Source organism: Anopheles merus, unplaced genomic scaffold (assembly GCF_017562075.2).
Source record: "Anopheles merus strain MAF unplaced genomic scaffold, AmerM5.1 LNR4000009, whole genome shotgun sequence".
Taxonomy (NCBI): domain Eukaryota; kingdom Metazoa; phylum Arthropoda; class Insecta; order Diptera; family Culicidae; genus Anopheles; species Anopheles merus.
The window spans coordinates 67,291-84,610 of NW_024427589.1; the positions used below are offsets into that span (position 1 = coordinate 67,291).

The window sequence follows — 17,320 nt, forward strand, 5'->3', positions numbered from 1 at the left end:
CACAAGGAATTTCTTCCGAAGTGCCAAACGGTGAAAAAAGTGTACTATCTAAGCGCAATGCGGCGGTTGCGGAAGTCCATTCGGCGAAAGCGGTCGGATTTGTGGAAATACAACAGCTGGTTTTTGCACCACGATAATGCGCCATCCCATACGGCCATCATTTTGAGAGAGTTTTTCGCAAAAACCGCCACCCATATTGTTCCACAACCTACGTATTCGCCGGATTTGGCACCAGCTGACTTTTGGCTGTTCAATAAGCTAAAACGGCCGCTTTGGGGACACCGTTTTGACACTATCAAGGAGATAGAAGCCGCAACGAAGGCAGAACTAAAGGACATCCCAGCATCCGCGTTTTCCACCTGCTTGGAGGAGTGGGAGAATAGGTGGACGAAGTGCATTGCATCAGAAGGGGATTACTTCGAAGGTGATGACCTCTCTAGAAACAAAGTGCGGGATATTTTATCATGGTGTGCGTAAAAACCTAGAGTTAAGCGGAGAAACGGTGTGAAATACACGGATACGAAAGCGTGTTTTGGTTTCTACACATTTTTGACACTAACACAGTTACAAATGTGTAAATGTATGCGTTTTTATTTCCGCCAGAGCGCTCAGTTTGGTTTACTCGCAGCGGCATGATGGTATCGGTGTCTCGCTTGCACTAGTGCAGCGAGTGTTCCTCTGTGCGCTGCCTTTCTTGCCACCACACGAAATCGTCAGTTCAGCTCAAGGATCCGCAGCGAGCAGCCGCACGTGTGTCAGCATAAGTCCTGGACGATTGGTGTTATAATTTTGTAAAGTGTTCAAGTGTTCAAGTGTTGTGCGAATTGAAATGAAGCTGCGCGAATGATTCGTAATTCATGTTATGTACATCGCGCAGCTTCATTTCCAACCTTTTTTACAGTAATCAACGTGTACAAAAGGATCTACGCAGATATTCAGCCACTTCAACGTTTGCATCGATGGAGCGATCGATTTTATTTTAGTTTAATATTGTGTATGTAAATGTGTGAAATCGTGTAATGTTATGTAAATGTTTGAATAAAGTGATGAAACAAAATCTACGCGTGTTTGTTTTTTTGTTTAGCTTTAGATTACAAAAAAATACGCAGCGAGTGTGAGCGATCGCTGAACGAAAGAAACGCCCACAGCGCAACACGAAAGAAACAAACACAAGCACACGAAAGGATCCTCGCGCATGGGCGCGAGCATTGAGAGAGCGCACCGTGCATTTTGTATGGAAGCGGGTGAGAACCGTGGTACCCGTTCCCTTACCTTTTTTTAAGCTTAGGAAATCTTCCATCGGCTTAACTCTAGGTTTTTACGTACACCATGTTAAAAATTACCCGTTCTTTGCCCGTAGGGCTATGTTTTGCCGAATAAATAAAAACCATTTAAGAAAAAACGCAAAGTCACCTTACCTTTTGGACACAGTAGTAAGTCAAAATAATCGCAAGTCGAATATCTGTGAATATAAAGTTTATAACCGAAATTGAAGAGTCGTGTAATGTAATGTGCTCATTTTACCTCAAGTACCATCGCGGTAGGTCAGAGTTTCGCTGACATGTATCGAGGTAGAATTATATTTATTCCAGCCGGACTTTTCGACACTTGATCGTCCGATCGGCGATCACAGAAACCTTTAGGAGGTTTCCCTTACTGGAAACGTTGGAGTTTAGAAGCCTTACCTTGGGTAGGGGGACATAACTAAACTCTTGAAATAAGTTGGAAGTATTAGGAAGCGTAACATCCTATCTTGGCAGTCCGAACGAATCTGACTTGCCACGGTCGGAATCGGTTTTATTTATACTCAATGGGTTTCGTACATTTTGGTTTTGGAATGTGTTTTTGTCCTAATTAAAGGTTATTGATATGAGGTGCAATTCATACTTTGTATTGAAGTGAGGTGTCTGTCAATTTGTGCCTATGCTGCGCTTTTAGTGTTTTTACAAAGGTTCTGGACATTCGATAAATGTATCTCAATGGTTTTTTTTTATGGACGGTTTGGTCTGGGTGTGTTGCTATGGTGTGTATTGATTTGCTGATGTTGATTTTTTTTGCAATAAAACGTGTAAAAATGTTTTTAAAAATTTGAAAAAAAAATACGAAGATGTGAAATAGTATTTTGCACAACTCATACATTTACTGTTTTTATCTATCTCTCACGTATGTTCTACAAATAGCAAAAACCGACTATCCATTTTATAGTTGTAGGCGCTGTATGAAATAAATAAGTTATAAACCTATGTTCCCGGTATACATACAAGCAGGAAAACGATACATGTGTAGCGGGCAGAAATTCTTTCGAGCACAGGAACTTTTAAGTCGAAGAACAGTAAACACGGAAAGTTAAGCGAAGTATGGCCTCGATCGAACCCTCGATCGCGCTTTTATTATGTGCTAATTATTTGTGACACGGACGAGGAGGGTGTGGTAGGTTCTGGTTCGGGTTATGCCATGAGGTGTACATTGTCGTCAGCAGATTTGGTTGGTGGAGGTTCGAAGCTCGGGCGGATCATTCGGCGGGGAAGGCATCACGTGACCGATCGTTCCACTATCGGTGCCGTTCTGCCAGTTCGTTCATTGGTGGTCGGCCTGGTTTCAGGCGTGCGTTGAACCCCACGCTATGAGGTAACTATGCTGACAGTGTATAGTTACCATTCTGCCAGTTCAACGTCGGTCATTGGTGGTCGGCCTGGCTTCAGGTGTGCGTTGAACCCCACACTATGAGGTAACTATGCTGACCGTGTATAGTGGGCTGCGGATTCCAGGTTGATCTTTGGACAGCACGCGAGGTACGTGTCGTCGGCGGTATTCTGTCATTGGAAGTAACAAGAAACAAAAAGGGTCGCTTCAGCAGTAAGATCTGGGCCGGAAAAAAGTTGAGAATTAAGGGATACATTTTGATTTTTTGCATCCGAGTCGAATATCAAACGTGCTTTGGGAATAGGTTTATCACGGAAAAGTGGGGAATATAGTTTATTTTGTTGCATTTTGCATTTTGTTCGGCATATATTTTGTTCGAAATATAGTTTATTTATTTTTTTTTATACAGACAGACGTTTGACGTTTAATTGTTCGGCGGCACTACTGTCGCTTTCCGTGATTTTTCAGTAATTTTCTTGTGTTTTCTGCGTCGCATCGCATTGTTGTCTGTTTTACTGACTATTAAACAGTTTTATTTCATCGTTTTGTCTTGGCGAATTGTTTCGTCGCACCGCGACTGTAGTTACCTGCCGTTTTTTTTCGGCTTAGCAGTGTTGTGCTGTGATTACGCGTGATTTCGTGATGGCGGCTATTTGCTTCTTGTGTGCTGTACCGCTAGAGGCCACGGGCTGCATCACCAGTTGTGCATATAGTGACGCTACATTCCACCGCGGCTTATGCAAATTGCCTCACGAGCTAATTGACGCGATAGTGTCCAATGTCGACCTGCACTGGAGCTGCATTGGCCCTCACCTCAGCCGTAGCAGCTATCAGCAAGCTCGTTGAGCCTATTGTCGCCAAATTTCGCAGTGGTTTCATCCTCCTTCAAACTGCATCCACGCCTCACATTCGGAATCCTGATCCTCGACCGGCTACTGGTAGAAAGCGGAGGCGCGTAATCGAGGATTCGGCATCTCCTGGTATAAACATAATTGTAAACAGTCGCGGTAACATCCTTTGTGCCGCGTCATCGCCAAACGCATACACCAATACCACGATTGCCGTCCAGCCGACACCTACACAATCGCATAAACCGGTGGGAACCGATCCGTTATCATCACCGCTTCAAGCTGCACCTCTTGAGCCAGATCCGCCTCCGGGATAGGATCTGGATCCGCCTATCCCGCTTATCAACGGCCGTCACTGTGGAACAAGTGGTCGCTTCTGTAAAGCGTCGCTTAGCCACCGATGACGTTATAGCGTATTGCCTGCTGAGAAGAGGGGTTAGTGTGGACAGCATGAATTGGCTTTCATTCAAAGTGAGAGTCCCGGCTATCCTTCGAGATGCGGCACTCACACCATCCACGTGGCCCGTCGGTATCGGTGTACGTGAGTTTTTTTCCATCCCGTCAACACGACCACCAAACCTCATCTCCTATAGCCACCCGAAACCGCTTTACAACACGCACACCAGCTACTAGTACTGATCATCGCTACACCACACGCACACCAACAACGACTCACCGTTTAGCAACACGCACGTCTACTCCACCTGGTCCTGAAACAACATCATCACAACAGTGCCACCCCCCAGTGAATGATACCTTGGAAGCACCCAACTCAACACTTGTTTCTGGACCGCCCCAAAACCACCATCTCCGCACCTGCACCAGTCTACAATCGATCGTTTTTTTCTCAACTAGACGAAGTTCCGCTCATTGCACGCAACAAACACGCCAAGCCTCATGTTCTGACAACGCAGCTCAATTGACTTACCGTATACCCGCTTTATCCAACCGCCACAATGACAACGCTACCGCTGAGTATTTAAGCTGCTATTACCAAAACGTTAGAGGTTTGCGTACTAAAACAAAAGAATTTCACCTCGCTGTATCGGAGGCAGACTGCGATCTTATCGCCCTCACGGAAATTTGGCTTGTTGACAACATTCCATCTGCTTTTCTCTTCAACAACAAGTTCTCTGTTTACCACTGTAATCGCATACGATTCGATAAAATTACCTTCCCGTGATCGGTCTCTCGAGTATATTTGTGTGCGCGTCGCCTGCAATAACGCTCATCTGTATGTCATGGTAGTATACATTCCACCGGAGCTAAGCTCCGAGATATCAACTCTTCGCTCTCTACATGATTGTATCAGCGGCTTTACTCTCACATTGAAGCCAGCCTAGCATAAGGCTGGCCCACAGTTGATCCTTCGTCCTCGCCAGCATACTCATCAATCATCCACTATGAACCAACTTCGCGCTCACTGGCCAACAACACCATTGTCGATGGATTTAAATTTAATGGATTAGTGCAACTAAATCACATCTATAATTCGCACGGACGCATGCTTGACCTGCTCTACGCTAACAATGCCGCAGCTAAATCATTTTCGCCTGTCTTTCCAAGTGTTGTTTCGCTTGTACCTCTTGACACCTACCATCCGGCGTTTGACTTCAATATACGTATTAATTCGTCGACCAGACGCAATTTGACGAGTCGACAAAACTCGACGACAACCGCATTTTATCCTTATAGTTTTGCTAAAGCTGACTATGTGAAACTGAACGACATGATATCAATGTTTAACAATAGCTTTCATTGTTCATATTTTGTTTCACTTGACGAAGCAGTATGTTCATTCTCGTCCTTTGTGCTGCAAATCTTTATTGTATGCGTACCAGTTCAGCATCCTAAACCTAACCCCCCCTGGGCGGACCACACACTCAAACGACTCTTCAAACAGCTTTCGATATGGCACATATTTGAGTAAAATTCAACGTAACCTTTGCAGGTGGCCTGACTCGTTTTGGCGCTTCTACAAGGGCAAAAAAATCCACGCATACACCGAAATCTATTACGTACAAAGGAGCAACAATCGCCAACACTAATGAAATGTGCAATCTCTTCGCGGATCGCTTCGCAGGGCTTCACTTTGATAGTTTTCAACATAGCGTGTCTACTGCTATCGCTCCGCATTTATCCGCTATTTTATTGATGTTATCTGGTTTTGCTCTAATCAACACTAGTTTTGTCGTGTCCATAAGTGAAGTCTCGTGACCCTGTCATCGTGTTCCTGACGACAACCACCGTGTTCGCGATATATTCGGCTTCTATTTGTGGCTCCTTCGACGTTCATCTGCAGCGGCATCTAAAATGGAGGATGTGTGTTATGCATGTTCTGAAGCACTGGGCCCGGTTGAAGGGTCAATTACGTGCCTTTATTGTGAGGGCACTTACCATCTGGCGTGCACCAAGGTGCCTATATCGGTCATCGACGAAGTGAATCGGATGGCTTCCCTGCACTGGAGTTGCATTGGGTGTACTAACGCCATCGGGAATCCGCGTAGCAAGGCGATCAAGGGCATGGGTATGCAGGTTGGGTTTCAGGCAGCCCTCACAGCTGCTGTTGATGCCATGAAGGCTAGCTTGGTCCCACCGGTAATACAGGAGATTCGGGATGGCTTTGCCGGAATCGCCACGGCCTATCCGGCATCCTTGCACCATAGCAATCAATTGCTCCCAGATGCACTACCAAACGGAAAAAGACGAAGATTATTTCGTGATGCAGTTGCATCCTCAGATGCCGTGTTTGTTGACAGTGCAGCAATCTCAAACGCCACAAATACCAACTGCACTCACCGGATCGATCGTCCTTCACTACCACCAATGATCACAGGTACTAATACAACCTCCGCTTCAATACAAACTGTTTCACAGATACCAAGAACCCATTATTTATGGCTGCATCTTTCGAGATTGGCTGCGTCCGTCACCATATAGCAAGTTGTCTCGTTGGTGTGTTTGCAGTTGGACACTACAGACGTAATTGCTTTTAGTCTGCTAAAAGCAGGAACAGTTCCTAGCCTATTGAGTGCTGTATCGTTCAAGGTCAGAATCCCTGCTGTCCTTCGTAGTAAGGCACTTAACGCAGTCTCCTGGCCGGTCGGGCTCGGTGTGCGTGAGTTCATCTCGCTCCCGCCGCGATCTCTACATTCACTCCCACAACACACGAACACTTACACACCGGTACCGCAACAACCCCGTACTCAGCAGACACCGGCACCACTACAGCTTCGCACTCAACACTCACCGGCACCACAGCAGCCTTGTACCCAACACAATAGTCCCCACAATAATCCATACTCACCTGTACATATCCATGAACCCGCACCAACACAAACCGAACAATCACCAACCGATATGAACTGCACTCTCCCTTCACCCACTCTTCCGTCCACGTCACGTTCAAAAACACTTCAAACTACACTGGTTCAATTTTTTCCGAAGTAAACGCACTACAGCAGCGCAGCCATATGTTCCGCATACGGCTCGAGCAAATACTTCGACGACAAACACAATACACTCACCATCTACGATAAGCTCGCTCAATTGCAACACCCCAGCGCCTACTAACACTTCTATTCAACAAGCACCCACTGATCGAGCGGCTTGTATCACTGTGTAGTATCAGAATGTGCGTGGCCTGCGTTCTAAAGCCGATGAGTTCCGTTTGTCGGTTCTTGAGACGGAATACGATATATTGGTACTCACTGAAACTTGGTTCGATCCCTGTATTCCCACTGCTCTCCTGCTAGGAGATGAGTATCGTGTTTACCGATGCGACCGGGATGCCACTAACAGCTCTCACTCTCGTGGGGGAGGTGTTTTAATTGCATGCAACGTTTCTCTTCTCTCTTATGTGCTGCCTACGTTGCCGCAACTGTTAGAACTCACTTGCGTATGTATTCAGTTATGCGACCACCGTTTGTTTATTGCCGCTGCCTACCTGCCTCCTAACCATAACATGAATGAGGAGAAAATAAGTGCATTGATCGACTTCGTTGCTAATATCTGCACTACTCTTGGTCCGAGAGACAGGTTCATGCTTATTGGTGATTTCAACCAGTCTACGCTATCGGCGTCATATGAAAATGGAGCTGCTTTTGATTTCTATGAGCCTCATGCACGCTCTGCGCGCAGTGTCCAGTTCGTTGATGGTTTGCATCAGAGTGGACTATACCAGCTTAACTTCAATACTAACTCATCGGGGCGAATACTTGACCTAATTTACGCAAATTGGCCAGCTGCATCTACATGTTCTTCAATACGTGTCTGTGAATATCCCCTTACTACTATCGACGAACACCACCCTCCGCTTGACTTTGATTTGGACAACGTAGCCCCAGTTACGATCGCTACAGCCTTTGATGCTGATAAAAGGCTGAATTATGCTCGTGTTGACCTTCCAAAATTGGAGCGATTGATTTTATCTTTTGACAATTCTTTTAACTGTTCGGACTATTCAACCATTGACGATACCACAAAAGCTTTTTGTGAGTTCATGAGATCTGCTATATGTGAATGCACTCCTGTTAAAATTCCTCGTCGTGGGCCACCATGGGCTGATCACACACTAAATGCATTAAAAAAAGAAAAAAGAAAAGCCTATTCTGATCAACAAGCAGAACGAAACAGCGCGTCACGTCTTTACTACAACAGAGTTCGTTCTCTCTATCGCCGATATAATAGATCCTGTCACCGAAGTTATTTGAAAAAAAAAAAACTGCACGTTCCCTTTGCAAGTACCCTAGGCGCTTTTGGAGTTATATGGACAAAAAACGAAAATCTACAAGAAGGGCTGTAAGAATGATGCTGTAAACTATCGTGGCATAACCTCACTCAGCGTGTGTGCAAAGGTGTTTGAAATGCTAATCTACGAGCCATTGTTGGCCTCGGCCTGCAACTATATTAGTGTGAATCAACATGGTTTTGTACCCAGGCGATCTACAACGACTAATCTACTAGAATTTGTTAGTAAATGCCATAAATCTATCGATACCGGTTTACAACTAGATGCTATTTATACGGATATCAAGGCAGCATTCGACAGTGTATCGCACTCCATCTTGCTAGCGAAACTCGACTTACTTGGTCTCCCAAACCCTATGATAATGTGGCTTAGATCGTAACTTACAGATCGTCAATATTCTGTGAAGTTAGGCCCGTACATGTCAAGCCCAGTGCATGCATCTTCTAGAGTCCCGCAGGGCAGCAACCTGGGTCCTTTGCTGTTCCTTCTTTTCATCAACGACGTGACGTGGATCCTTCCGGCTGATAATCATCTATTGTACGCAGATGACGCGAAAATTTTTCGTGTTATTCGTGACCCAGAAGACCACACCCGACTGCAAACTTCCTTGCATGAGTTCCAGTGATGGTGCAACCGTAATGCTTTATCCCTTCTTCTTCTTCTTTTGGCTCAACAACCGTTGTCGGTCAAGACCTGCCTGTACCACTTGTGTCAGTCCCACGTATGGCGGCACGGTCTGGTTGGGGCTTGAACCCATGACGGGCATGTTGTGAAGTCGTACGAGTTGACGACTGTACAATGAGACCGGCTTGCAATTTGGCTCCTCTGATCCGTTCCTACTCATGTGCCGTGCTTTCAACGCCGTCAGCGACGCTTTTGAGCCGAGGATTTCGCCAACTGAGTTTAATGATCGTGTTTCTGTGTTAAATTTGGTTCCATAATGCACATTTTTATGTTTTATGTTATTGTAATCCATTGTAAAACACTCATTGTAAAACATTGCTAAAATGGTTCGAGAGGGCATTATTGTCCATCGATAGACAAATAAACATAAACATAAACATAAATATTGCTTTTTACCGGCCATGAATGATACCGATACCATTGATGCTGCTCTCGTCAACACTCCGGCTGGCGCAATTAACATGAGTACTCCTTTCATCGACAGATCGTTTTATCAGCCCTAATGCAACTAAAGCCTTCCTTCGCTCCTGGACCCGACGGAATTCCTTCTACCGTGCTGAAACGTTGTCAAACGATAGTAGCACCTATCCTTGCAAAAATATTCAATGTATCGCTGGCTAATGGCTACTTTCCCAAAACATGGAGGAAATCTTGAATGGTTCCTATGTATAAAAAGGTCGCCAGGATAGATGCCATCAACCACCGGGGTATTACGTCTTTGTGTGCCATTGCCAAGGTGTTCGAACTAGTGATATACAAACATCTGCTATATGCATGCCGCAGCTACCTAAGCCCGTATCAACATAGATTCGTGCCAAAAAAGTCGACTACCACAAAATTGGTTGAATTTGTAACCTATTGCACTAGCCAAATTGATGCCGGAGCTCAAGTCGATGCAATTTATACAGATTAGGACAATTGGAATTGGACATGCAATTTAGGACGCTTTACCTTCCGACAGTATCAGTCTGTTTGCCGACGATGCAAAAATGTTCGCGCCTATACATAACACAGGTGATTGTACATTCCTGCAAGACTGCATCGAAATTTTCTGTTCGTGGGGCAAGCGCAATGGACTGACTAGTTGCATCGAGAAATGCTTCTGTGTGTCTTTTTGTAGATGCAGGAGCCCAGTGACTGGGACCTACTTCATGGACGGCACTGCAGTTAATCGACAAAATCATGCCAAAGACCTGGACATTCTTCTTGATCCAAGTTTGAATTTTAAACTGTATATCGATGACGTTGTAGCCAGAGGAAACCAACTACTTAGCGTGGTTATCCGGACAACTAATGAATTCGGCAACCCCATGTGTATCAAAGCCGTCTACAATAGTATCTTTCGCTCGCTTCTGGAATATTCGTGCGTAGTCTGGAGCCCAACTACCGCTTCTTCAATTGCTCGACTTGAGGCGATTCAACGTAAGCTCACGAGATATGCCCTACGCCTACTTCCCTGGCAGGATCGCAATAATCTTCCTCCGTATGCTGCGCGGTGCCGTCTTCTAGGCCTTGAACCTCTTTCGGTTAGAAGACGCAATGCACAGTGCTCTTTCATCGCTGGTTTTTAAAATGGATCTATGAATTCATCGAGCCGGTCTCATGGTACAGTCGTCAACTCGTACGACTTAACAACATGCCAGTCATGGGTTCAAGCCCCAAATAGACCGTGCCGCCATATGTAGGACTGACTATCCTGCTATGGGGGGAAATCAATAAGTCACTGAAAGCCAACCCCACAAGTGTGTTGGCAGGCCTTGACCGGCATCGGTTGTTGAGTCAAAGAAAAAGAAGAATCAATTCATCGCCTTTGTTGCATCGAGTCGATATCTATGTACCATCCCGAACACTTAGGTCTAGAGAGACACTACGGCTCCCTCAACCCCATTCCAGCGCTGATCGGTCTGACCCTATGTTCCGCATGTCGGCTGTTTTCAACACTTGCTGGCATCGCGAAAGAATTGGTTTAAAATTAACAGTCGTTAAAAATTAACCAAAGTCGTTTAAAATTGCTAGAATTTGACACCGCGAACGCATTGAGTTCATTTGTTAATTTTAACGACTGGTCCTATGCCATCGTTTAACAAACGACTGTCAAGAGCGTATGCGACTGCTCGAATTTCGAATTAGACTGCTCGATTTTTTCCCCCGTGTTTGCCTACCCGCTGCGCAAAGCGACGGAAGAAATCATGCCGTTCGGAGAATTTTATCATGCCTTCCTTTTCTCTCCAACGGCAAATTTGTCAAGCAGCTCGTCGAGCTACCCGTCCCTGGCTCCGCCTCGTACCCCTCGCCTGAGCGCGCTGTCGAAGGTTTGAAAGTGTTGGTGCGCCAGACGGCCAATCGCTGTCAGCCGTCGTCCGTGCTTTTTCCCTCCATAGCGCCATCTCTTTCTCGCGTGTGGTCAATGCTCGCGAGCTGTTGTGGCGCCTAAAAATGCCGTTAACAAACATTGCGGCGCTTTATCCAACCGCCACAATGACAACGCTACCGCTGAGTATTTAAGCTGCTATTACCAAAACGTTAGAGGTTTGCGTACTAAAACAAAAGAATTTCACCTCGCTGTATCGGAGGCAGACTGCGATCTTATCGCCCTCACGGAAATTTGGCTTGTTGACAACATTCCATCTGCTTTTCTCTTCAACAACAAGTTCTCTGTTTACCACTGTAATCGCATACGATTCGATAAAATTACCTTCCCGTGATCGGTCTCTCGAGTATATTTGTGTGCGCGTCGCCTGCAATAACGCTCATCTGTATGTCATGGTAGTATACATTCCACCGGAGCTAAGCTCCGAGATATCAACTCTTCGCTCTCTACATGATTGTATCAGCGGCTTTACTCTCACATTGAAGCCAGCCTAGCATAAGGCTGGCCCACAGTTGATCCTTCGTCCTCGCCAGCATACTCATCAATCATCCACTATGAACCAACTTCGCGCTCACTGGCCAACAACACCATTGTCGATGGATTTAAATTTAATGGATTAGTGCAACTAAATCACATCTATAATTCGCACGGACGCATGCTTGACCTGCTCTACGCTAACAATGCCGCAGCTAAATCATTTTCGCCTGTCTTTCCAAGTGTTGTTTCGCTTGTACCTCTTGACACCTACCATCCGGCGTTTGACTTCAATATACGTATTAATTCGTCGACCAGACGCAATTTGACGACTCGACAAAACTCGACGACAACCGCATTTTATCCTTATAGTTTTGCTAAAGCTGACTATGTGAAACTGAACGACATGATATCAATGTTTAACAATAGCTTTCATTGTTCATATTTTGTTTCACTTGACGAAGCAGTATGTTCATTCTCGTCCTTTGTGCTGCAAATCTTTATTGTATGCGTACCAGTTCAGCATCCTAAACCTAACCCCCCTGGGCGGACCACACACTCAAACGACTCTTCAAACAGCTTTCGATATGGCACATATTTGAGTAAAATTCAACGTAACCTTTGCAGGTGGCCTGACTCGTTTTGGCGCTTCTACAAGGGCAAAAAAATCCACGCATACACCGAAATCTATTACGTACAAAGGAGCAACAATCGCCAACACTAATGAAATGTGCAATCTCTTCGCGGATCGCTTCGCAGGGCTTCACTTTGATAGTTTTCAACATAGCGTGTCTACTGCTATCGCTCCGCATTTATCCGCTATTTTATTGATGTTATCTGGTTTTGCTCTAATCAACACTAGTTTTGTCGTGTCCATAAGTGAAGTCTCGTGACCCTGTCATCGTGTTCCTGACGACAACCACCGTGTTCGCGATATATTCGGCTTCTATTTGTGGCTCCTTCGACGTTCATCTGCAGCGGCATCTAAAATGGAGGATGTGTGTTATGCATGTTCTGAAGCACTGGGCCCGGTTGAAGGGTCAATTACGTGCCTTTATTGTGAGGGCACTTACCATCTGGCGTGCACCAAGGTGCCTATATCGGTCATCGACGAAGTGAATCGGATGGCTTCCCTGCACTGGAGTTGCATTGGGTGTACTAACGCCATCGGGAATCCGCGTAGCAAGGCGATCAAGGGCATGGGTATGCAGGTTGGGTTTCAGGCAGCCCTCACAGCTGCTGTTGATGCCATGAAGGCTAGCTTGGTCCCACCGGTAATACAGGAGATTCGGGATGGCTTTGCCGGAATCGCCACGGCCTATCCGGCATCCTTGCACCATAGCAATCAATTGCTCCCAGATGCACTACCAAACGGAAAAAGACGAAGATTATTTCGTGATGCAGTTGCATCCTCAGATGCCGTGTTTGTTGACAGTGCAGCAATCTCAAACGCCACAAATACCAACTGCACTCACCGGATCGATCGTCCTTCACTACCACCAATGATCACAGGTACTAATACAACCTCCGCTTCAATACAAACTGTTTCACAGATACCAAGAACCCATTATTTATGGCTGCATCTTTCGAGATTGGCTGCGTCCGTCACCATATAGCAAGTTGTCTCGTTGGTGTGTTTGCAGTTGGACACTACAGACGTAATTGCTTTTAGTCTGCTAAAAGCAGGAACAGTTCCTAGCCTATTGAGTGCTGTATCGTTCAAGGTCAGAATCCCTGCTGTCCTTCGTAGTAAGGCACTTAACGCAGTCTCCTGGCCGGTCGGGCTCGGTGTGCGTGAGTTCATCTCGCTCCCGCCGCGATCTCTACATTCACTCCCACAACACACGAACACTTACACACCGGTACCGCAACAACCCCGTACTCAGCAGACACCGGCACCACTACAGCTTCGCACTCAACACTCACCGGCACCACAGCAGCCTTGTACCCAACACAATAGTCCCCACAATAATCCATACTCACCTGTACATATCCATGAACCCGCACCAACACAAACCGAACAATCACCAACCGATATGAACTGCACTCTCCCTTCACCCACTCTTCCGTCCACGTCACGTTCAAAAACACTTCAAACTACACTGGTTCAATTTTTTCCGAAGTAAACGCACTACAGCAGCGCAGCCATATGTTCCGCATACGGCTCGAGCAAATACTTCGACGACAAACACAATACACTCACCATCTACGATAAGCTCGCTCAATTGCAACACCCCAGCGCCTACTAACACTTCTATTCAACAAGCACCCACTGATCGAGCGGCTTGTATCACTGTGTAGTATCAGAATGTGCGTGGCCTGCGTTCTAAAGCCGATGAGTTCCGTTTGTCGGTTCTTGAGACGGAATACGATATATTGGTACTCACTGAAACTTGGTTCGATCCCTGTATTCCCACTGCTCTCCTGCTAGGAGATGAGTATCGTGTTTACCGATGCGACCGGGATGCCACTAACAGCTCTCACTCTCGTGGGGGAGGTGTTTTAATTGCATGCAACGTTTCTCTTCTCTCTTATGTGCTGCCTACGTTGCCGCAACTGTTAGAACTCACTTGCGTATGTATTCAGTTATGCGACCACCGTTTGTTTATTGCCGCTGCCTACCTGCCTCCTAACCATAACATGAATGAGGAGAAAATAAGTGCATTGATCGACTTCGTTGCTAATATCTGCACTACTCTTGGTCCGAGAGACAGGTTCATGCTTATTGGTGATTTCAACCAGTCTACGCTATCGGCGTCATATGAAAATGGAGCTGCTTTTGATTTCTATGAGCCTCATGCACGCTCTGCGCGCAGTGTCCAGTTCGTTGATGGTTTGCATCAGAGTGGACTATACCAGCTTAACTTCAATACTAACTCATCGGGGCGAATACTTGACCTAATTTACGCAAATTGGCCAGCTGCATCTACATGTTCTTCAATACGTGTCTGTGAATATCCCCTTACTACTATCGACGAACACCACCCTCCGCTTGACTTTGATTTGGACAACGTAGCCCCAGTTACGATCGCTACAGCCTTTGATGCTGATAAAAGGCTGAATTATGCTCGTGTTGACCTTCCAAAATTGGAGCGATTGATTTTATCTTTTGACAATTCTTTTAACTGTTCGGACTATTCAACCATTGACGATACCACAAAAGCTTTTTGTGAGTTCATGAGATCTGCTATATGTGAATGCACTCCTGTTAAAATTCCTCGTCGTGGGCCACCATGGGCTGATCACACACTAAATGCATTAAAAAAAGAAAAAAGAAAAGCCTATTCTGATCAACAAGCAGAACGAAACAGCGCGTCACGTCTTTACTACAACAGAGTTCGTTCTCTCTATCGCCGATATAATAGATCCTGTCACCGAAGTTATTTGAAAAAAAAAAAAACTGCACGTTCCCTTTGCAAGTACCCTAGGCGCTTTTGGAGTTATATGGACAAAAAACGAAAATCTACAAGAAGGGCTGTAAGAATGATGCTGTAAACTATCGTGGCATAACCTCACTCAGCGTGTGTGCAAAGGTGTTTGAAATGCTAATCTACGAGCCATTGTTGGCCTCGGCCTGCAACTATATTAGTGTGAATCAACATGGTTTTGTACCCAGGCGATCTACAACGACTAATCTACTAGAATTTGTTAGTAAATGCCATAAATCTATCGATACCGGTTTACAACTAGATGCTATTTATACGGATATCAAGGCAGCATTCGACAGTGTATCGCACTCCATCTTGCTAGCGAAACTCGACTTACTTGGTCTCCCAAACCCTATGATAATGTGGCTTAGATCGTAACTTACAGATCGTCAATATTCTGTGAAGTTAGGCCCGTACATGTCAAGCCCAGTGCATGCATCTTCTAGAGTCCCGCAGGGCAGCAACCTGGGTCCTTTGCTGTTCCTTCTTTTCATCAACGACGTGACGTGGATCCTTCCGGCTGATAATCATCTATTGTACGCAGATGACGCGAAAATTTTTCGTGTTATTCGTGACCCAGAAGACCACACCCGACTGCAAACTTCCTTGCATGAGTTCCAGTGATGGTGCAACCGTAATGCTTTATCCCTTCTTCTTCTTCTTTTGGCTCAACAACCGTTGTCGGTCAAGACCTGCCTGTACCACTTGTGTCAGTCCCACGTATGGCGGCACGGTCTGGTTGGGGCTTGAACCCATGACGGGCATGTTGTGAAGTCGTACGAGTTGACGACTGTACAATGAGACCGGCTTGCAATTTGGCTCCTCTGATCCGTTCCTACTCATGTGCCGTGCTTTCAACGCCGTCAGCGACGCTTTTGAGCCGAGGATTTCGCCAACTGAGTTTAATGATCGTGTTTCTGTGTTAAATTTGGTTCCATAATGCACATTTTTATGTTTTATGTTATTGTAATCCATTGTAAAACACTCATTGTAAAACATTGCTAAAATGGTTCGAGAGGGCATTATTGTCCATCGATAGACAAATAAACATAAACATAAACATAAATATTGCTTTTTACCGGCCATGAATGATACCGATACCATTGATGCTGCTCTCGTCAACACTCCGGCTGGCGCAATTAACATGAGTACTCCTTTCATCGACAGATCGTTTTATCAGCCCTAATGCAACTAAAGCCTTCCTTCGCTCCTGGACCCGACGGAATTCCTTCTACCGTGCTGAAACGTTGTCAAACGATAGTAGCACCTATCCTTGCAAAATATTCAATGTATCGCTGGCTAATGGCTACTTTCCCAAAACATGGAGGAAATCTTGAATGGTTCCTATGTATAAAAAGGTCGCCAGGATAGATGCCATCAACCACCGGGGTATTACGTCTTTGTGTGCCATTGCCAAGGTGTTCGAACTAGTGATATACAAACATCTGCTATATGCATGCCGCAGCTACCTAAGCCCGTATCAACATAGATTCGTGCCAAAAAAGTCGACTACCACAAAATTGGTTGAATTTGTAACCTATTGCACTAGCCAAATTGATGCCGGAGCTCAAGTCGATGCAATTTATACAGATTAGGACAATTGGAATTGGACATGCAATTTAGGACGCTTTACCTTCCGACAGTATCAGTCTGTTTGCCGACGATGCAAAAATGTTCGCGCCTATACATAACACAGGTGATTGTACATTCCTGCAAGACTGCATCGAAATTTTCTGTTCGTGGGGCAAGCGCAATGGACTGACTAGTTGCATCGAGAAATGCTTCTGTGTGTCTTTTTGTAGATGCAGGAGCCCAGTGACTGGGACCTACTTCATGGACGGCACTGCAGTTAATCGACAAAATCATGCCAAAGACCTGGACATTCTTCTTGATCCAAGTTTGAATTTTAAACTGTATATCGATGACGTTGTAGCCAGAGGAAACCAACTACTTAGCGTGGTTATCCGGACAACTAATGAATTCGGCAACCCCATGTGTATCAAAGCCGTCTACAATAGTATCTTTCGCTCGCTTCTGGAATATTCGTGCGTAGTCTGGAGCCCAACTACCGCTTCTTCAATTGCTCGACTTGAGGCGATTCAACGTAAGCTCACGAGATATG

General features: G+C 45.5%; 2 protein-coding genes across 2 annotated transcripts; both read right to left on the bottom strand.

The window, feature by feature from the left end:
• Positions 1 to 5,507: 5,507 nt before the first annotated feature.
• On the bottom strand, positions 5,508 to 8,964 carry LOC121600882. The gene is made up of 2 exons (XM_041929666.1): positions 5,889 to 8,964; positions 5,508 to 5,799 (listed from the first exon to the last, which is right to left on the bottom strand). Exons 1-2 carry the CDS (start codon positions 6,153 to 6,155, stop codon positions 5,674 to 5,676), a joined length of 393 nt encoding a protein of 130 aa, XP_041785600.1. The 5' UTR covers positions 6,156 to 8,964; the 3' UTR covers positions 5,508 to 5,673.
• A 3,498-nt stretch (positions 8,965 to 12,462) lies between these two features.
• LOC121600881 lies at positions 12,463 to 15,920 on the bottom strand. Its single transcript, XM_041929665.1, has 2 exons — positions 12,844 to 15,920; positions 12,463 to 12,754 (listed from the first exon to the last, which is right to left on the bottom strand). The coding sequence occupies exons 1-2, from the start codon at positions 13,108 to 13,110 to the stop codon at positions 12,629 to 12,631; spliced, it is 393 nt and encodes a 130-aa protein (XP_041785599.1). The 5' UTR covers positions 13,111 to 15,920; the 3' UTR covers positions 12,463 to 12,628.
• Between the last annotated feature and the right edge of the window lie 1,400 nt (positions 15,921 to 17,320).